The sequence below is a fragment of the Mesoplodon mirus genome (genome assembly GCF_964341445.2).
Source record: "Mesoplodon mirus genome assembly, chromosome: 8".
Classification (NCBI taxonomy): domain Eukaryota; kingdom Metazoa; phylum Chordata; class Mammalia; order Artiodactyla; family Ziphiidae; genus Mesoplodon; species Mesoplodon mirus.
Window position 1 is genome coordinate 93,368,070 of NC_138984.1, and position 23,122 is coordinate 93,391,191.

At 37.2% G+C, this 23,122-nt stretch overlaps 1 protein-coding gene across 2 annotated transcripts in view; it reads right to left on the reverse strand.

The window, feature by feature from the left end:
* ZNF385B (zinc finger protein 385B) overlaps window positions 1–23,122 on the reverse strand; it is a 334,017-nt gene that overhangs the window by 21,909 nt on the left and 288,986 nt on the right. For both annotated transcript variants that reach the window (XM_082629827.1, XM_082629828.1), the window contains one exon: window positions 10,901–11,063. In XM_082629827.1, the coding sequence (XP_082485953.1) occupies window positions 10,901–11,063 (163 nt within the window). The remainder of the gene's footprint in view (window positions 1–10,900; window positions 11,064–23,122) is intronic.

Genomic DNA, 23,122 nt, shown 5'->3' on the forward strand with positions numbered 1-23,122 from the left:
TAGGTAGAGAGAGCTTAAATCCCCTGCTTAAGCCTTCCCTTCATTCCCAGACTAGGTCAGTGTCCCCTTCTTTTCATCAACCTTGTTATCATTTGTTCAGTATTACCCTTCCAGACAATATGCTCTCATGAGGGCAAAGCCCAGGTCTGCCTGGTTCACTATCATATACCCAGTGCCTAGCATGAGGGGACTATCAAGCCCCTATCCAGAGGGGGCTCAATAAATATGTACAAATACAGGTACCAACAAACCATTTTGTAACTTTTTTTTTTTTTTTTTTTTTTTTGCGGTACGCGGGCCTCTCACTGTTGTGGCCTCTCCCGTGGCGGAGCACAGGCTCCGGACGCACAGGCTCAGCAGCCATGGCTCACGGGCCCAGTCGCTCCATGGCATGTGGGATCTTCCCGGACCGGGGCATGAACCTGTGTCCCCTGCATCGGCAGGCGGACTCTCAACCACTGAGCCACCAGGGAAGCCCCATTTTGTAACTTTTGATTTAATATATTTTGTAACTTTTTGATTTAATGTATTACACTCTTGTTTCATGTTGTTACTTTTATTTACTTTAAAGCTGCATAATATTCTATTGGGTATAAGTACTTTAGTTAAATAATTTCCCTAGTATTGATCATCTTGTTTTCAGTTTTCACTAATACAAATAATGTTGTGATGAGTGTCTTCATGTATATCATTTTATTTTTCTTGCTTTGTATTTAGGATCATTTCCTTGATGTAAACTACAGGAAGAGGAATTAATTGGTCTAATGGAATGAACATTTTTATGGTTCTTGATTTATTCTATGATGTTGTTTTCCAAAAGGGTTCTCATTTAAAATGCCATAAAATAATATAAACAGAACATCTGCTAATGATTTTTCAAAGTACTTAAAAATTTTTTTTACTGGATATTAAACATTGAGTCTATGGGTTAGTCAAAAACCTGGGTAAAATTTTTTTTGAAAAGAGTAAAATAAATAACTTTTCTTTAACTCAAAATGTAGTACACTAATTAATTTCCACATTGAGTAAAAATATTTTATTTGTTAACAGAGAGCTAAGAACAAAGATATTGTGCTTGGGAAGACAAATTATTTTAACTTAGATATGGTCATTTTGCTAGTTAAATGGGCAAAAATCATAAGACTCTGACCGAAGTTCAAATTTTTGAAAGCAAGGAATAAAATAATCTCTATTGTGACAAGAATTCTGTCATTTCACATTTAAAAGAAAAAGAACATAATTTTTAGAGAAGTAATTAATAGCATACAAGAAACAAAATAAAATTTGCACACTAAGAATTTGTTTTGCAAGATGTTAGAAGTAAAATGTATGGGCTGACAAATATCTACTTATTTACTGACAAGCCAGCAGGGACTTGTCAAGCAGGGGCATGTTTCTCATTCTGATTACATCCCCCCTCCTACTCCTTTGATCTCCGTAGCCAACCCCGGGCTCCAGGCAGGGCTGCTTCTTCACGGTAGTACCCAGTTTTCTTCCTCAACAAATGAAGATATGTTGGGTTGTCCCTTGTTTTAATACTGTAGCTACACACAGAACAGAGCGTTGACCTAGGAGGTGGGGCATCCATCTTACTGAATATGAAGAAGGAGAGCTAACCAGTGTCTTCTTGTCCTGTCCATATTTTAGGGAGGGTACCAGAGCTTCCCCTGTTAAATTGTTCTTAATGATATTAATGTAATATATGCTGACTCTGTGACTGCTGTGTGCAGGATGGAGTACCAGGAGCTGCAGGGGACATAATGGATGAGATACATTAACCAGTGGAAGAATGAGTAGAAAGACATTTCTTCCATTACACAAAAACGTGAGGAAGGGGCTTCCCTGGTGGCGCAGTGGCTGGGAATCTGCCTGCTAATGCAGGGGACACGGGTTCGAGCCCTGGTCTGGGAGGATCCCGCATGCCGCGGAACAACTAGGCGCCTGAGCCACAACTACTGAGCCTGCGCGTCTGGAGCCTGTGCTCCGCAACAAGAGAGGCCGCAACAGTGAGAGGTCCGCGCACCGCGATGAAGAGTGGCCCCCACTTGCCGCAACTAGAGAAAGCCCTCGCACAGAAACGAAGACCCAACACAACCAAAAAATAAATAAATATACATAAATAAATTTTAAAAAAATGTGAGGAAGACCAAGAAGGTCATTCCACATCTTTAAATGCCCCACTGGGAGAGTCAGATCATCAAGTCTTAATGTCCTCGAATGAAAACACAAATGCAAATAATTACCATGAGGTAATAAAACAAGCACATAAAGGGATGTAAGTGTAGGGATGTAACTGTTGCATGGCCTGAAATGATCGTAGATTCAAAAGGAAAGAGTCTGGAAATTTCTTTGAATAAATGGTTGCTTTTTATGGCTACTATTTATTGACTGTCTATTACGTGATAGGCAGTGAGCCAGGAACATTTATTAGTTCATCATTCCTGGCAACAACCCTGGGAGGTAGATATCAGCTCTCCCATTTTATAGATGGGGAAATAGAAGGTCAGCGAATGTTACCTGGTCAAGGTTATATGGTCAGTGAGAGGTGGAGTGAATCAAGCTCATGCTCTTTCTACTATGCTATACATGCAAAGTAGGTAAGTGCTCTCAAAAATCCTACCGTAGGTAATACATCTTTATCCAAAGCCACTCAAAACTTGATTTTTTTAAAAATAAAACAGTTGTAAAATAGGATGGGGAAAGAAATAACACACCTTTCTGAGCTGTCAGACTTCTGGAAGTGTCACCTAGTGAAAAAGAATCTCAAACAGTTTTCAAAAAGCATGTGCAGTAAAGCCCATGAACCTTCATCTAAAGGCAGCACATCATGTTAGTGAATTCAAGGGACCGCCTAGGTGAGACCTTGAAACTACTTTTCATCTGAATGACTCTGAGCCATTATTTCCCCTCTCTAGGTCTCACTTTCTAGTATCCAACAAAGGATTGTTATAATTAAATAAGATAGTCTATATAAAATGTTTAGCACAGTGGTATCAAGCACATAATGATACACATTAATTATCAGTAGTACTGCTGTTAAAGTTATTTTTTGCATATAAGTCTAATAAGCTTGGATCTGGTTTTCTAGAATATACTATATTAGGTACAGCATAATGAAAGATGATGATAGCTGACTACCACAAGGGGCAGTTGTCACCTCTCACTGAAATCAGCAAGAAGGGACAGCTGAAATAAGACCCCACAGGAGGACCAAAACCAAACAGGCAAACTGTAAGAATATCAATAAGAGTTGCTTTAATCATGCTTTACACTTTGCAAAGCCCTTTCACAATCATTTCATTTGATTCATGCAACACTGCTGTTTTGTAGGGAGGGCATTCCCACTTTACAAATGGGAAAAGAGAGGCTCAGAGAATTTAATGCCTTCTCTAGAATCATAGCTAGTCAAAAGAGCAAAGAGTACCACTGTCTATATAGATCTGCTGTCCAATATGGTAGCCATGTGTGGTTACTTAAATTAAATAAAATTAAATATTCAGTTGCTCAGGAGCATAAACCACAATTCAAGTGCTGAATAGCTACATGTGGCTCAGGGCACTCGTGTTGGACAACTGAGATTATAGACCATTTCCTTCACCACAGAATGTTTTATTGGGTTATGCTGGTCTATAGAAATGAGAGCACCAAACCGTTACTGCATAATGATATGCCCGGTGTCCATGACAGTGAACCTGATTCTCAGAGAAAGATGTTAGGGAAGAGGAAAATACTTTAGAAATGTTTCTATGAAAAACACTTCAAGCTTTATATTATAGAGTTAAATTTGTGTGGCATTAGGCTATAAGCATCATTAGAATTGGGCCCAGAATCCCCAAAAGTACCGAGTGCCAATGCTCTGCACAAAGAATCTATGAATATCTACTGAGTAGTTCTATTTCTTCATCTACTTATTTCAGAAAAATTACATTAATGTAAGAGAATTCTTCCTGAAGCAAATAAGTTGAACGTCATAAAAATGTAAGCAATGACCTTTGTTAAAATCTCAAGGGCAGTTATGGTTGTACATTTATAAAATTATTCAGTGTACATACAAAGTCCTTTTATATTCCAATATTTATCTGATGCAGAAAGGCTGTAAATAAATGTAATCAAAAGAGATGAATACCAGTGAAATATGTTTGAAGATGAGAAAAGTTTTCAACAGCGATATAAGCCTTAAAAGGAGATATCCAAGGTTTTGCTTTTTAGAATGGTTTATAACATAGCCCTTGTAAATCATAAGTTAATAGATTTACTGAGGAGTAAATCACAAGTCAGTCTCAACTTATGGTTCACTTTCTTCGAGCAACACTAGGAAATAGCTTTCAGAAGTGAAGAACCTGACAATGAATGCTCAGTATTACTTCAAAGCACTATAAAATGCTCAAAAGTTTCAGAAGTTACTTTCCAGAGGATGACAAACACTTAACTACCTAAGAATCTTCAGCTTTGCCCGGCAGGATGGTGCTGTCAAACTCAAGGTGCATGGACAAAGATGGAGGCAGTTTCATTTTTTAAATTGACTTTGAAAGTCTTAATGATATATGTACATTTCATGGAAATATGAGCCTTAGTATAATGGTCTGTTCTCTTTAGACAGATGGAGCTCGATTTATGTTCTACATGATTGTGTCCCGGAATTTCAGACTTAAGATGTTTGTCATAATATAGTTAATCTATTATTTTTATGAGGGATACTAAGTCTTGGCCTCCTGTATTTGGATAGATGTATGCCAAATTTATGGTGGCGCTGGTCTATAAACGACAGATGCTGCCAAAGCAAAAAACTATCATTTTCTTCTACTCAACAGCACAAGGTCCTGTTGCTAGAGACAGAAATGCGGGAAAGAGGCATTTACAAAGACCTTGCTGGCTAATCAGTGGAGTCCTGCAGCAGTCAGTGGAAATGAGAAGTTGTCATTGGGAAACTTGGCCCCATTTGTAACAACACATAAAAACTGTGAAACACACAGGGAAACCCATAAAAATGACAAGGCGAGGGTCTCCATTTGTATCTTTGGCAGAAAGCCTCTTTGACAAAATTGAAAAATGTACTTTCATAACATAACAGGATGACCATAAAAAGTTGAACTTCAGCCTTTCCAGGCAAATCATACTGATGTACTAGTTGATACTGCTCTGGGTTCACACCTGAGGAACTGCCGCCATGCAAAAGCACATTATGCTGAAAACTAAAATGAGCTTTGAGGCATCCTCACTTCTTTCCTTCCTTCTTAAGTCTTTTCTGATACTGTCATCTCTGCCTCCATGGTATAGTCATGTGTGTGGGATAGAGAAAACAATGTCCCTGTGCCCAGTGGAAATCTTTTAGATGGGATGATTCAAAATGCTACCGAAAATGCGGACAGCATTCAGGCTAATCCACTGGACCCTTTAGGAGGCAGTTCAAGGCTCTGCTCTATTGGTGATGCCCTTGCCCACTGCTGACCTCCATCTCAGTGAGTGTGTTTGGCTCTAGTCACATAAAGTCTACAGCTGTCAATCTGGAGCTTTAAGAACACTTGTCATTTACCTGAAATGAGTGTTTTCATTCAAACTTGGCCTTGAAAAGATCTGTAACTTCTAAAGCTTTGTTCCCTTACAGTTAAATCATGCAGACAACACACTGCACAGAAACTAAGGATTATCAATAAAAACAAAGCCTCAATGACCCTGTCACTGCTATAGCTCCTACTGAAAAATATCAACAGTCAGAAAACAATTTAAAAGTAATATATAGTCCTACTCATTAATTCTTTAAAAAAGTGGGTTAGTGGTTTCTGACTTTTCCCATTGGGATACTATACTTGAATTTACTCTTCTGAGTCAGAGAAGCTTAGAAGTAAGGGGAACAGTGGAATATTCATGGAACAAGAAGCCCTGAGTTCCTGCTCTGACTCTACTGGGATATGAGTGTGCAAGCCATTTAGAGCCTCACACAAGCCAGTTAATCTTTCTAAGACTCAGGTTCTTCACTGTTACCACATTTTTGGGAGCAGCTTGAAGGTGGCGACTATATATTATTTTTCTTTTGGAATCTCTTGAGGGCAAGAACATGTCTTCCTGTTCATTGTTGCACGCTTGAAATGGCAAATGTTACAGATGTACTATACTACTTAGTATAGATAATACATATTTGTTAAATGAACAAATGGATATAGAGTTTGTTGTGTGCATATGTGAAAGAGGGATACTAATATTGGCCTTACCAGTCACAGGGTTGATGAGCGGGTCATACGAAAACATTTATGTGACTGGATTTTATCAACTGAACAAATTCAAGGTGTTCCTATTGTTATATTTTAAGCAGAGCATGCTGGCTCCATCATCTTTGCTCTTAATGGCATTTATAAATATATCTATAGCATTTTGAATCATTCCACCTGCTTTCTTCTTTTTAGACAGCAACTGATTAAAAGCTGTTTAGCTCTAAATGGCTTTATATACTTTGAGCTACAAATGTATTTTCCCCATCTTGATATCTAATTAATTTTAAAAAATCTTGTGCCAAAGACTAGACATATGGATGATTAGGTCGACTATCACAAAATTTTACCATTAGGTTGATTATCAAAATATTTTATTATTTTCAAGAAATAAGGTCTTCCAAAGGCTCTGTTTTTTTTGTTGTTTTTTTTGTTTGTTTGTTTTTGAGCTTCTTATGAGTGGTTAAGTGCTGTCACAAAGAGCATTCAACTTGATGTATGGGGCATATTATCACAGAGAAGTGTTGTGTCATATGGCATTATGACACTTGAACTCTAGGGAGAAATTTGGGTACAGTGTCTGGCCAATATGTTCTAGCCATCTTCCTGAAGCTGCCTAATGCTTGCTGTGTCTTGATCCCAATTCTCCCAAAGCACCTTTTTCCTCCTTCCTACCAAGTTTTGAACTCCCACTGATGCATCATTAAAAGCTGGGATAGATCCTAGGAGACCAGAAAGCTATTTCTTTGGATTTTACGTTTAATACTACTCCAACTTCTAAGAAGTGAATAGGACAGCTATCCTGCCTGAAATAAAACATATTTACTTTTTTTTCAATCATGTGGTCAGAGCTTCTTATAATAAATGAAATTCCTGTTACTGTAGTTTAAACTCATTTTGCTTACTGACTTGAGAGGAAAAAAAAAGGAAAGCTTTCCATGATACCCTAAACTTTTTATATCTGATAGCTCCATTACAGCAAATTTCTTTGTATTGCACAGATCCAGTTACAACATGATCTAAATTATGTCTCCAAATGCATCATAAAAAAGTAGTTGACCCAGTTGCTAAAATAGGAGGTAAAAAGGCTTTTCTATCAATAGCTCTTGGAAGATTGTTAGGCCACTTCTTAGAATAAATAATCTGTGCTCTCAAGGAGCAAAGCGAGGTCATCTGTGGCTCGCACACTCCTTGTCAGATACTCTGAAATCATACCCTTCCTTGACTGATGTTCAGTGAATCCCAGGATGCTGCACTCCCAGAAGCTCCCTCCCTTAACATCTGGCTGTTTCCTGTTCCTCAGGATTTGCCCTCATTGAACAATACTCTTGCTAAGTTATTGATGCTAAAGAATGAGAATGGAAATTGAATTAGTCAACCCTATGGATGTTGTGAATGCCTGGATTTTGAAATCTGGTAGCTGAGACATCAAGTTACTAACATATTTACTTTTCACTCAACTATCTCAGAATCACATAGATATTGTTTAAGCCCACTTGATAGGAACACTTCATTCAGAAGGAAAAGACCAGTGCTAGGGAATTTTGGTCTCTTAAGAACTGTCAGTCAACCATGACTGTTCACTGTGACTATTACTCTAATTTTTGGCTGACTCCTTAGAGGCAGTGTCGTCTGAAATAAAACACTTCAGTTAATTAAGTACCACAGTTCTTCCTCTTCCCTCCCGCTTCCCTCTACATCCCACCTAGACTGTTTATGAAGGACTGGTCTTCGTGTCTCCTAACTTCTAAAATGGCGTTTTAAAGGAAATCAAAACAAGTTACCAAAAAATGTGATGACTCTGACAAAGCTGTGGGAGCTTTTTAAGGATTTAGAAATAGGTGGTTAACAACTGGTTATGTGTTAACATTGTTTAGACCAGATTTCCCATCTGGGCAAAACTTCTAATTTTCTAACTTGAAAATTCTACAAAACACGTGTGAAAAAAAAAAGAAGAAAGAAAAAAAACAACATGTGAATTCTTGCTTACAAGCTGATGTTCAGTTGAAAGTAACCAAAACATGTATCTATTTAGCAAATATGACCCACTTTGTCTTTAAATAGTGCCATCTTTCAACAGCTTTAGTATTGCTTTTATAGATATAATAGGACAAACTAAATATTTCATTAGTATTAATATTTAAAATATGGAGAAACAAAAAAGTAATTTGAACGACCTAACCAATGTATTGCCAAATAATTTATACAGATTTGAGTAAGGAAACATGGAAAAATGAGGTAACCCCAAATACAGGTAGTTTGCATTACTTCTAGTCCAAGTCTGGACAGGGACATGGTGATGTCAATACTGTTAGACCATAGGTACTTTGCAGGGTGGATAGGGAAGTGTCAGAGGAAGCAGAGGACACTGGATTAAAGACCATCACATAGCTACTGGGAAAGAGACTCTGTGGTTGAGATTTGTTTTCCTCTCTCCCCACTCTCATCTCCTAGGGTTCTTCTAGATCTCAGTTCTCTTTCCTTGTTTATACCACTGCTGTACTTGACCCTGGTGTGCTTCTATTGCCTGCTAGCCAAACACAATTGTCTGTAAAGTCTCTTTCACTTGAGCATTCACTAGCATTTGATTTGAGAGTCAGAATAAAAGTCTTGAGTCACTGAACTTTATTTTAACATGCTCATTGGGCATCTTGTAGATTTAAGGTATGCTGTGATTCTGACCCAGCCCCTTTATTTGGATTTTCTATTTCTATACTGCTCTTTTCTTGGGTCTACTCGCTAATTGTTGACTTTTTTTCTCTTCCTTTCTTCTTCTTCTACACCTTTCCTTCTCCCTTTAATTATCTTCTGTTCTTTCATTGATTCTTCTCTCATTGATCCTTTTCTATTTCCATTTTTAACACTTTTTCCCCTCATTAATTTTAATGTCATCTACTATGCCTAGAGCAAACCCAATCTGCAAATAATAGTAATATAGATTATAATATAACTTAGTGGGAGCATTGAGCACATGCAATAGCAATGCAGGAATGCTTACAGTACCTTCTCATTGTGCTATTAGCTCGAGACACAAAATAAGCTGAAAGAGTGGAGTGACACTAACCTCCACTGTTTTATCATTTTGCTTATAAGTACTTCTGTCGGTAAAGAGCATAATTCAGGTAATAAAACCTGACAGAGTATTATTTCATAGAGGCAACAATATCCTGCAGAAAATGAAACTAGGCAGGAAGTCAGGAGATGACGACTCCTGTTCTTCCAAACACTGGGTAACCTTGAGCAAATAATGGCCGCAATGTGGACCTCGCCTTGGTTGGCTACTTTATAAACTGGAGATAATATTTGACCCTAATATCTGATAGATCTGGGTTAAAGATTAATTTGCTGATATACATAAAAAGGCTTTGTTCTTTAGAAGGGAAAAGTGCAATGTAATAATTCAGTATTTATTATCTGTTCCTCAGATAACATGATTTGGTGATTCTATCGCACAAAGAACAAAAGGCTTTATCACCAAATCTGGGTCAGCTCACTCATTCCAGGCTGCAGAGCCTTGGGAACCAGCCTCTGTGGGACCTCATCAATAGTGGTTACTTCTTACATAGTCTCTCTTTATCTAACCAGGCTTTTCTGAATCTTCTTCTTACAAAGGGATTTGTGCTTTTTCGAAGGCCCTGGGCAACCACAGGAAAGCGTTCTTAAGTCTATTCCTCAAATTCTACAATGACTTGGAAAGCAGAAGAGAATAAGACAAGAAGTGTGTGTCTTTGTGTTTCCAACAACAGAAAGGTCCCTAAAGAGAGAATCAAACATAAGAAAAAGGGATCTATTCTCTTAGTTTCCCTTACTAGGCACTGTTCCTCAGTTAGTCACTGCAACAAGGTGACTTACTCATCTTGAGTCCTGATGGGCAGATGTGAATGTGTGAAAGCCTATTAAACACCCAATTTCATGGCATACCTGCTGGAAAAATAAATTTTTTCTCTTCTCCCTGAATCATTCAGTTTGAACCTACTCAGAAAACCTGCTGATTCACTGGAACTATGAAATACTCTGCTTAAGAGGCACTTCCACTAGTAGCCCATTTCCAATTTATAAAGTTCTTCTGTTAGTCAGTTCATAACCGTGAAAAGTTCCTTTAAAATCTTTGAGTTCATTTGTAACTCTGAGGAGAACTCTATGAATATCTTGAAGAATCAAAATCTCTTATTATTGAACACATTTCCAGATTCACTTAATAATGCCGCTCTCTCAGAAAACTTTACCTTTTTGCCCTTCTACTCCCTGTTACTGGGGTAAGAAAATATGAAAATGTCTGTTAATAAACAAATTTAAGGATTCCTTCACTGAAAAAGTCCATAGCAAAAACCAAATGTAAAATGAATAGAGAGGAATAATAAACTCAGTATTTTAGATCCATTTCTTGATTTTTGTCTAAACACAACGTGACCAAGAAGCCTCCACTTATTTTCATGCATATATACTTATATATATATATATATTTACACACACACATATACACTTAAATGTATATATTTAACAACATGGAATGGTAACCTATCAAATGCTTAGATTCCGTGCAAACACATAACCCTTCCTGTGAAGGGAACATATTAATATTATAAAAACAAATCATGGAGAGTAACATGCAACAGCGGAGAGGAGGAGGATGGGGTGAGGCCAGAGGACCAGGAGGAACACAAAGAATGTAAAGAACAAAAAGTGTCATTGACCTGATTTGTCAGAGTTGTTGCCTGTGATTGGAGTGATGGAGCAGCTGGGATTAGCCTTTGCGCTGTCCTTGGAAGAAACCATTTTGGGTTTATTTTTCGTTGCCTCTAGTGCTTTGACCTTCTTGGCATGTTTACTTCCTTTGTAGTGGGCCTCGGCCTGGCTCTACAAAGGAGAACAAATCAGGCTCATTTTTTTGCTACTTACAAACAGCACAATGGATGATCATGCAGGAAAAAAGTACATTCAATCATAGGCACCACAGACATTTACAGCTCAGCACTCAACTATGTTTTTGGCATTTAATGAATAGTAGACCGGTATCTAAGAGTTTTTTGCATATTGAAACCTTCTATACAACACAGAGGATCTGTGTCTTTCAAAACCAGACATTATACGAGTGGACAACAGGGTCAGGACAAAATTGGGGCGAAGGTGAACTTTGTCATTAGTGCCCTCCCACCACTGCCCATCGGGGTTACTTGTCAAACATTTGGCTGGCAGCAAGCCGCTTTGAGTGTCCTACCCGGGCGTGTCCTTCCACAGCCACTCCATTTAGTTTCCCTTCAGTTACAAATCTGTCTTCCCTGCACCTACGTTCCTCTTGGCTCTGCTCTGAGAGCAAGTGATGTGACAAAACAACCTGCTAGTGAGTGGAAATGGCACTACATTTTGGAGTCATCTACACGCGCTTCATGTGTCATTTTGATGATCCCAGTTCTAAGAAGAGACAATATTAGCCACAAAGGAGGTAGGGGCAATGCTTGTTTCTGATCTCAGATGTGATTCTGAAGTCAAAGCAGTTAGTATTACATTCACTTATACAAAAAGCATAGGTGAAACTGTGACTTCAGTACTAGATCAAAAGAAAGAAAAGCGATCAAGGCAAGTGAATATTAAAAATTTTCAAAAGACAAAAACAAGTTACAGCAAAACAAGAAAACATTTAGTCAATAAGCTGACATTTGGAAAATTCCCCTCTGCCTAAAGAATAAGGATTTTATCTTTTTGGCATCTAGTGTGATGAACATATTAACAAAAGAATCTAAGTATACTTGCTTCAATTTCATTTTTAACAGACCCTGAAAATATAAACAAACTAAAACATATATGTAAAAAACAAACTAAGACATATATTATATGGTAATTAGCATAGTTATAAAGGTGAAGAGGATGATAAACCTGTCATATAAAATGAGTTTCTGTTAGAGGATTTCTAAAATAATAATAACTTTTATTCTACATCAGTTTTCCGTATATACACCTGTATGTGTTTGAAGATGATTATACTGATATTTTCATCCATTTTCCTCAACAAGTAGAATACAGGTGGTATGTATGTGTGCATGTGTGCATGTAGGTAGGTAGGTAGGTAGGAGTGGCAATGGACAAAAGGAGCCAGGTTTTAATTCTACATTTCAATTAAAGAAGTGATTTTCCTAGCACATAACTCCAATCACCCAAGGTCAACAGACTTTTTTTTTTTTTTTGTGGTATGTGGGCCTCTCACCGTTGTGGCCTCTCCCGTTATGAGCACAGGCTCCGGACGCGCAGGCTTAGCGGCCATAGCTCACGGGCCTAGCCACCCTGCAGCACGTGGGATCTTCCCAGACTGGGGCATGAACCCGTGTCCCCTGCATCGGCAGGCGGACTCTCAAACACTGCGCCACCAGGGAAGCCCAACAGACTTTTATTGACTGTACACAGTCCCTAACTTCCTGAATATCTTTTCGTAAATATTGTTTTAGACCACCATCAACTTATCACGGCTCTTGGTTCCTTTGCTCAGGGACTTCTCATGCTGTTCTCTGTCAAGTTGAAACACAAACCCAATCCCAAGAGAGGAGAAAAGTGTAACATTATTTTGAGTCTTATCACCCTCTGAGAATGGTTAAAGCCAGCAAATATAGTTGGGTAGATATAAGTTAAGAAAATATACAAATAAAAATTTAAAAATTGATAACATGAAGAAATAATAATAATGGCTGATATTACTGAGCCTCTGACAAGAACAGCTTGAAATGTAATACATGTTTCTCTCATGTAATCTTCACAGTGCCCTGCAAGGCAGGTACAGATAGAAAGCTGGGCACAAGAAGCTAAACAACTCATCCAAGGCCACACACGTAGGTGGAGAAGCCATTATGGGGATCTGAAATGCTTACGTGTATACTCCTATTTAACTATATACCCTCACGTTAGACATATACGTACTCACTCTAAGGAAACAGTATAATTTTATTAGAAGTAAAACATTACACAAAAATTACACACAAAGAAAGCACACTGCTTTTCATGACTCAGAGAAGGATTATATTTTAACAGAAGTTTCTGTGAGTAGGGAATATCTTCTTAATTCATAGGAAATATACCAGTAGAGTACATTAGGCTTGATCCTTCTGTTGAGAAGCTAAGAAAGGCGCACTTCTTAGGTATGTAATAATTTCTACAAGATACCAGGAGACCTAATAATTCATCTTTCCAAGTATACTAAACAGTGAGATGTTACTTTAGTGCGCTTTGGCTAAATAAACGTATAGTTCTCTAAATAAAACCTCCTAGCACAAGATAAGCAGAGTGTCATTTGCTCATTACTATTTCCTGGCATCACTGCAGAAAGTTAACAGTATCAATTAGCACTTGGGCTAAAGAGCCAGCTGAGTGACACTCACTGGATGCCAAGTTGGAAGGAGCTCTCCAGAGCCATGATTCACTTTCCTTTTAAGTTCTGAGGCATGGAGAAAAGCGAAACAAGGCTTCTTAGCCTCTACTGACTACTGTTTGGGAAAGATTTGGAATTAAGACAGTGGCAGACACCACGCATTCACACTTGGCATCTTTCCAATTACCCTGTGGTATTCTTGGTAGTAGCACTATGCTGCCCTCAGTACTGTATCTGAGGTGTCAACAGCTTCTAAATCCTGGGCAAATCTTCAAGTGAAACAGAGACGCTGTTAAAATAGTAACACGATTAACCTGCCTTCGTTATCTGGGAATCTCCTTAATTGAGGAATGAAAGAAACAAGGACAAGAGCCAGAAAACCCATGAACGAGGCAACACAATCAAGCCCAATCAACGATGGTTCTTGTATCACTTCTGAGAGACTTGGTTAACCAAACAGACTTATAATATTTTACACCTCCGTGACTAGTCAGCAGACACCTATCTGTCTGGCTCTAATGGCCTGCTTTCTGATTTCCTCCCCAAAGTGCTGCTATACACCCCAAACTGGCAGTGATCAAAGAAACCCCTTGCCAAGAATTGCCAGAATTAGAGAGCTGCCCAAACCACCATACTGACCTCCACACGGGAATTCATTAGTATTTAAGTTTTTCTTTCAGAGGTCACTCCAGTAGCTACCTGACCACCCACTGGTAGAGGAATAGCTTTGACAGGAAATGACAGCTTGGAATTTTCTCTTCCATTCATCTCCATCTTTGTTACTAAAGCCCCTCACTTTCCAAAATCCTCTACATTTTTCAGGACACTACTGGTCCAAATAAAAAAGATAAATAATGAGATAATGTATTGCTTTACAAATAAAAATGCAATAATGAGCAATTCTATAATTCACTGAGCTCCCATTTCTGTTTTTTACCTTATTTCTATTTTGGACTTCAGAGAGGTGGATAGGATCTTGAAACAAGATGTTAAACTGTGTTTACTTTGTATAGAAAGAACAGTCCAAACCCAAACTGGCAAGTGGCTGGGATAGAGTAATGTCACTGGAGAAAGTTCTCAGTATTTATTTACCAATGGACCCCATCTTTTTGCATCTTAAAAAGTAATTGGAACTGTTCCCTTAATTACAGAAAGTGTATCATTAAAACTATTGGCATCTGTTTTTTTGAGATGTTAGATTTCAATGTGTTAAGCAGTGTTAGATGGGAAAGAGCAGAGGTCAGTTACTTTTCAGATAAAAAGTATATACTCTATATACTAAAATGCCAAATAAAACAGATGTCAAACGAACTACCATAAAACAGGCTAAACTAACAAGGGGGAAACCTGATTATTTATTCCACAAAGAATTATTTAGCACCTGCCATGTGCTAGACATTGTGAAAGATTAAAAACAAAGACCCCTACTCAGAAGAATGGTAGTTGGAAGAAAAAATGGACATGCAAATAACTATAACCCAAAGCAGAGAGTAAAACTGTAAAATGGAAGGTAAACTGATACAAAGAAGTATGGGAGTCAGAGGAGAGGTAAATTTCTGCAGATTGGAGGGGGATCCTGGAAGCTTCATGGAAAAGGAACATCAGAGCTGAGCCCTGCTTCGGGGGCAGGGTGCTGAAGGGTCAGTGTGCAGGGGGAGGCATTTCAGGTAGAGGGACCCGCATGTGCCGAGGCAGTGAAATCCTATGAATTATGCAGTGTTTCCTGGGCACATCTGCTTTTCAGTATCACTAGAACACAGACATATAAAAGGAACAATAGGGAAAGGCTGCTGCATCATGCTACCTCAAACATTATTGTCCCGTGTAAAATAGAAAACATATCATAGTGTTCTACAAATGTTCTACTTGTAGGCGTCTTTTCTATAGATGGTTATAAGAAAGATGTTGCTTTTACATCACAGATTTTATCCTCTGCTCCAAACTATAATCCTATAGTTAAAGGACAACTAAATTATTTATATAGAAGCTTTAATCATTTGAGATCAAAGCATGGCACTTAAAATACCATAGTCCAACATACTAGAAACAAACTAGAGATTACTGAGTAATAGCTAAATAATTACTTGAATCTTTGCTTTAACATAAGGCTACATTCAACTCTTCAAGTGCTTTTTGCATATGTTTGTCGCAGTGATAAGATCACACACTCTCAGAGACAAAGCTACAACATAAACATAAGATGCACCCAAGAGAAAGGCTTACTTAATCCAAAGATAAGTCTTTCTGCTGATATTTGCAATGTTAAGGCCTGCAATATCAGTAAGGACATACTACTGGCTTTGATATCACTTCGTTCAATCCTCATCTACTGGGATCTGTTGAAAACAAAGTCCAGACAAAATTATAACCATTAGGAGATTTTCAGTTCAAAAAGACACAATGTCTTTGCTAATTTATAATTTACAGCTAAGTGAAACACTCCAGGTTGCTATGGCCTGTCCAGGGTTGCCACACTGTACAACTGTGTGCGGGGGGAGCACCACTCACATATGGTTTAATGTGAATGGTGTCTTCTGGATTCCTTCAAGGCCAGAGTTCTGGCCATGGCATTTCATATTTACTGGCTTTGGAATATGTATGTATAAAACCCATCAACTCCAAATCTTTCTATATTACTAAAGAGAAAAGTAGTGACTCCAGGAAGAAAATAAGTATACTCTAGACTCTGATTCTCTTTGGGCCCAATTCAGATTCTATCAAATATCATGACACAGAAGTAGAGTGCTTGGGTTGTAGCTGCTTTAAAATGCCCCTATGTGAATACATGAGCGTTACACATATATGTGTTCATGATATCAAAAATTTTCCATGTAGGCAAATTAAGTCATTTCTTAAAATGCTACTATTTCTGATGGGCCTCAAGTTAGTTTTTCAAATGTATTTTATTAGTCAGCTAAGAGTCTTGATGCTCATGCTTCTGGTGCATGATTCATTGGAATTACTTTACACATTGAAACATGGCGAAGCTATAAATGGACCTAACAGCTATAACAGAATTTACATGATGAATTAAAAAAATACGGCAGTTTGAGTTTAAAAACCACCTGGAAGAGAGCAAAAAGTGGCTTTAAAAAAAATGCTTTAGCTTTGTGACCACCTAGAGGGGTGGGATAGGGAGGGTGGGAGGGAGGGAGACGCAAGAGGGAAGAGATATGGGGATATATGTATATGTATAACTGATTCACTTTGTTATGAAGCAGAAACTAACACACCATTGTAAAGCAATTATACTCCAATAAAGATGTTAAAAAAAAGTTTTAATCTTTTAAATAAAATTGTTTCTTGTAAAGTTCCAAGTGAACAAATTTTGCCTCATTTTCCCAGTGAGTTTTATATTTCGATTATTTGAGTGTGGATTATTATTATTATTTTATTATTTTTTTGTGTGTGTGGTACGCGGGACTCTCACTGTTGTGGCCTCTCCCGTTGCGAAGCACAGGCTCCGGACGTGCAGGCCCAGCGGCCATGGCTCACGGGCCTAGCCGCTCCGCGGCATGTGGGATCTTCCCGGACCGGGGCACGAACCCACGTCCCCTGCATGGGCAGGCGGACTCTCAACCACTGCGCCACCAGGGAAGCCCTGAGTGTGGATTATTAAATTTTAGATTATTCCCAGCAATCTAAGGTTCTGCCTCTGGATATCCAACTATACCCTGTATTCCCAGTTTACGGCTGAGTAGAATGGGAAATAAAAGAGACAGTTATTTGAGCTTGACTATATCAACTGTGATCTGAACCCCAAATCCTTTCATATGTTGAATTCTGTTCTTTCCTCCTGTTACCTCCTTTTTTTTTCCAAATTAGGTCATAATTAAAAATTATCTCCTTTTAAAAATCATATATATGTGTCAAGGTAAAGTTCATCCCAGAAAATTAATTTTTTAATTCTATTCATGAATACTGTAAATTATAGAGACTGTATTTTGAAAAAGATTTTTCCCCCATCAACCTAATGGAAGTAGGTTTATGTGAATTTTTTTCAATGTAGATAATGGATAATAAAACGAGTCTTATTTAATGTCATAATTTCTTTAACATCATCACAATTTAGTTAAGAATTCAGCAAAAAAAGTATCTTGAGATGCTTACCCTAAGAAAATAAGACTGCTTACTTCTCTATTGCATTTACATTACAGCTTTTGAAAGGTATATTTACTTTGTCTTCTGGGCTGGGGGTCAATATCTGAGTCAATTTAATGATAAGGTATGTGCAAACTCCTAGTAGGTGCACTAGAGTTTAACTGAGGCAAGATGAATTAAATGAACCCTGGCAAAATATGCCCTCTCTTCCAAACTGTAGGGGGAGCAAATCATGAACTTCACCCAGAATGTACTGATAAACCATATCCTCTAAGTTATTACCCTCAAATGGGAACATTAGTGTCCTGTACACTAACATAATCTTGAATATGTAATAATGGGAACATTTATAAGTTATGAAAATATCTAATTTTCTCAAAGAATTATGCATATGGCACCTAACGTGTTAGAACTTCTAAATCTTAAGAACTTTTATGAAACACATGGATATCATCTTTTATTTTTATAATACATAATAAAACATTAAGGCTTTGTTAATAATTACTTAATATTCTTGAGTCACTTACTTTATGATTTTCCCAGAAGTATTCAAAATTATCCACCTCTCTCAAATTAATTTCAAATTTTATATTAAACTGGGACATTTTAGTTAATAATTCTCCATTACCTTGAAATATAAGGAAGAGTTTATAGTGATTTCAGAGTTACATCCCAAGTTCCTAAAGTGTTTGAGAGTGCTGCTATCTTTCAGTGGGGAAGTGGATTGGCATAGTGTGAAGAGCGATTTTTTGTTACTCAGTGATAAGTAATGCAATATAATTCAAGTCTCTGCATTAATGCTGTGACTCTACAGCTAACTAATTCAAGTCTTCTGATGGTCTTTTAAATTAGGCTCCCAGGCTTCTACACATTAATTTTTAATCAGTCTAGAAGGTATTACATTTACTTCCATTTCCATATTAAAGAAATTTACATAAATGATACAGAATAAATCTAAAATTAGAATTTTCATTGTGTCTCCTTATATTTGATATATAATATCCTTACTGTAGACAAGAGTGGCAAAGTAACTTTGAAAGAGTTGAAGAATGGCTTTAGTAATGTTTTATATACGTTTAATATATTATTTATTTAGCATTACTCATTTGAAAATCTCTTTTACAAAATAGATTTTTGTAAAACTCCTACCCCAAAGCACTAAAACAATTTTTAAAACCCAGCAGATATTTTATAATTCAAAATTAGATGAAATATGTAAACGTGAAGATTAATACCATATCCTTTCAAACCATACAAATATAAGTAAGAGAAAATAATAAAACTGTACCTCTTCAGTAGTCACTTAGCTAACCTGAGTCATGTTAAGGCTATCTTTACATTAAAGTACGAGATTAAACTAGAATTTTCCTTTGCAGATTAGTCTGGTCAACCTTCCTCACATATAAAAAATTGGTCTGCTGGAGGAAAAACTAAAATGAAAATGCCCATAATTTTGATTCACCCATAAATACCAAAGTATTTCAATATAATCAGTGAATGCTAAGTGTCCTTTCAGTTTCTGATTCCAAGTAATATTGTTCTAAAAGTTCTACTCACCAATTAGAGTCACAACAAAGTTGTTCATATATGAAAAGATCAATGTGAACTCTGTCTTACTCATCTTTGAGTCTTCTGAAGCACCTATTATATGGTATAGACTCAATAAAAAGTTTTTGAATTATATATATAGGATAGAGTAAGTAAAATCTTCTAAAAATAGGAATTTAATGCTGGGAGTCCATTCATTCTTCCATTCAACAAATATTTATTGAATACCTATTATGATCCAGGCATCATTCCAAGTGTTGTGGGATGCAGGTCTTACATTCTAGTATGGGGACACAGACAATAAAATACAAATTTATATATGTTTTACCGTAGTTAATTGTTAAGCGATACATTTATGAATATGTTAGGTGGTGCTATAAAAAAATAAGGAAAAGTAAGGAGGATAGACAATGATGGGGTGGGTGTCATTTTAGGTATTAAGGAAAGTTTCTGTTGAGGAGGCATTTGCACTGAGACCTGAATTAAGTGAGGGAGTTAACCAGGTAAATACCTGGGAGAAGAGCCTTTAAGGTCCAGGGAACTGCAAATGGCTATTCTAAGGATTTTGACTTTTATTCTGAGAAGATGGGAAATCCCAGCAGTGTTCTGAACAGAGAAGTAACCTTGTTTGACTTTTGTTTATAAAATGATTGCTCTGGTTACTGTGTGGAGAACAAGCTGTGTGTGTATGGTGGGGCAGTTGCCAATGAGGCAAAGTGGGAAAGGAGGCTGTTACAGTCATCCAGGCAAGAGCTGAAAAGAGTTCAAAATCAAATCCCACTGAAGGATCAGAAAGGCTTTAAAAGATGATTTTCTACTCTATTATAACCAATAGTTATAATATTTGGAATATCTGCAATTTTTGAACTTGAATCAACAATGATTTCTACAGAATTTCATTTCTGTCCAATTAGCTATTACTTTTGTTTCTTTTAAATTTAAATTGTATTTATTTTCTATCCAGGTAATATAATCACATAGTTGAAAAGTATAAAACAAAAGAGCATACATAGTGAAGTCTACCTCTCAGACTTTGCAACTAGTTCTCATCACTTTTTGTGTATCCTACCAGAGATAATTTACATGCCTATCAAGCAAATATATATGTATGTGTGTATTTTCCCCTTCTTCCATTTTTAGACAAATGCCTACATACCACATATGTTGTTTTGTATTTTGCTTTTTCTATTCAGCAACAGATCTTAGAGATTTTTAAAAATGAGTAATTAGAAAGTTTTCTAATTTTAAAATGGGTGTGTATATTTATTCCATTATATGAATGAACTGTAATTTATTTCAACCGTATGTTATTGATGGATATATAGGTTGTTTTTCAAAGTTGTGCTGCCACCCTTGATGCAAAAATAGACATTAGATGATTCAAATGATTATTTTTCTTCTTTTTTACAATGAAAAATGATTTTTAAAGTGCTTTAATTGAATTAAAGCAGACATTTAAAAATATCCTAATTAGTTTCCATACCCTGATTTGTCATTATGGATATATTATAGTTATATGTTTTCCCAAACATATTTCTGGGAATCAGGCAACAAAATGCGCACATACCCCTGCCTTGGGCTTAATAAAATTGTATGAAAATTTGAGAAAAGAAAGGGCCTTAAGATGGGCCTTCAATAATGGAAAGGATTTCAAAGACAAGAGATATACACTCTCAATAAGGAGAGGACTATAAGAAAGAAGTATATGGCAAAACCAATTTTTGTTTAGGGAAATGTGAATAATCCAGTTTGAGTGAAATGTGGGTGTGTGTGGAGTAGGAATGGAAGAAAAGATTAGAAAGACAAGTGCCTATTATTTAGGCCTTAAATACTAGATAGTGGGAAGACAGTTAACAATAGCATACTTAATTAGGTAGGTAATGAGAAGCCATTGAGGGCTTTTGTTCTAGCACACTCTGATCCAGCTAAGACCTACAAAAAGGAAAAAAAAAAAGACAGAGTAACTAGAAGGTTCTTACCACAGCAAGTCAAAGAGTAATGGGGTTCTTAAACACACAGATTTCAAATTTCAGGGGGCTCTATACACCAAAAGCCAGAGCTTTCATAGAAAAGGAGCTATTCCTCCTATTAAGCAAGTCTCTATCTAGATATTCTGTTCCTTTTTGCCTTTCCCAGTGTCTATTACCCTTTCTCTTTTTTACCATTTATACTCAACTCCCCCTTTCCAAATCAAATCCCTATCATTGATGTTTAAACAAGCCTTGATCTCCCCAACCCAAAAGAAACCATCCCTCAAGCTACATTCAACCCTAGCTTTTCACCCTTTCAGCTTCTTTTCACAGATTAATCCGGTCAATTAGTTGTATGCACATCTCCAATTTCTCTTCTCTAATCTGGTCCACCTCAATCCACTGAAACAGACATCACCAAGACACCAATGCCTTAAGTCCTAAAACCAAGAACATCTTTTATTTCTCATCTTGCTTGACCAATCAGGGGTACGTGACCCTGCTGATCTCTCCCTTCTTCCGGAAGGCACTTTTCCGCAGGCTCTTTCCGAGGTTGATGTTCCCCCACCTACATTTCTGAACCACGTGCAGCCTCATCTTCCCCTGCCCAGGCACTGAATTGTTGACATATTCCAAGACGCAGTTTTAAGCCTTCTTGTCTTCTCACTTCAAACTTTTCCTGTCTACTCTTTGTTCAGTTTCACCCACACAACTTTCCCAGCCACCTCTATACTGATAATTTCCTGGTTTCTACCTCTCTAGTCCAGATCTCTCCCCTGAGCTCCAGACTCATAATATCTACTTGGATATCTCAAAGCACCTTAAACATAAGTTCAAAACCAAACTCCTTGTATCATTTGTCTCTGCTTTGCTGCCAAAATTACCTAGTCTTCCTTCTAGCATTCACTTTCTGCTAATAGCACCACTCTACCTCTATTGTAAGAGCCAAATCTAGGGATTATTCTCATTGTCACACACTACCTCCACCCTCACATTCAATCACTAAGTCCTACAGATTTTACCTCCTAGATATTTCTCTAATCAAGACAATTCTTTATATCTCTACCACAACCATCTTGGTCCAAACTGCCATCATCTTTCACTTGGACTGCTGCAACAGGCTCTTTAGCGATCACCCAAAGGCCTCTCCTGCTCAGTTACAATCCGTTCTCCACGTGGCGGCCAAAGTGATATTTAAAAAATGTAAACCTGAACATATCATTCCTCTGCTTAAAATCCTTGACATCTTTTCACTGCTCTTGGTTTAAAATCTAAAATCATCATATTCAAGACCTATATGTCCTACTCCCTACCTACCCCTAGTTTCATTTGGTAGCAGGCTCTTTGTTTTTTCTTGGAGGAACTGAAAGAAAGTGTGGCTGGAGTATAAGTACAATGCTAGCCTTTTGCACATGCCTAAAATATAATACTATCTCTTTTCTCTTTTCCTGGTTAATTCCTATTCATCCTTCAGAACACAGCTCAAACATTGCATCCTTAAGAAGCCTTCCATGATCCCTCAGACTAGGCCACCTCCTAAATTTTTGGATTCTTTTCTTTATAGCACTTCTCACAATTTAAAAATTATTAAATTTTATAATAACTTGATTAATGTTTGCTTCCCCCACTAGACAATAACGTTCGTTAAGACTTGAACCTGTAAGATTTTTGCTCTTCACTTACCTCTTGCACTTAGTACACTGCCTGAAACATCTTGACATTTGATAAATACTGATTACATGCATGAATAAATGAATGGAGAAAGAGTTTTTATTACTTGACAATAGAATTAAAATAAGGGTAGAGGAAGAAAAAATAATTGGAGTTCCCTCTAGAAGTTTCAGGCCCAAATAACAGGGAAAATGGTAAAATGATTAACCAAAATGCAGTTGTGGTGGGGTGAAGAAATTTTGCAGAGGAAAATGAGAATCCAGTTTGGTTAT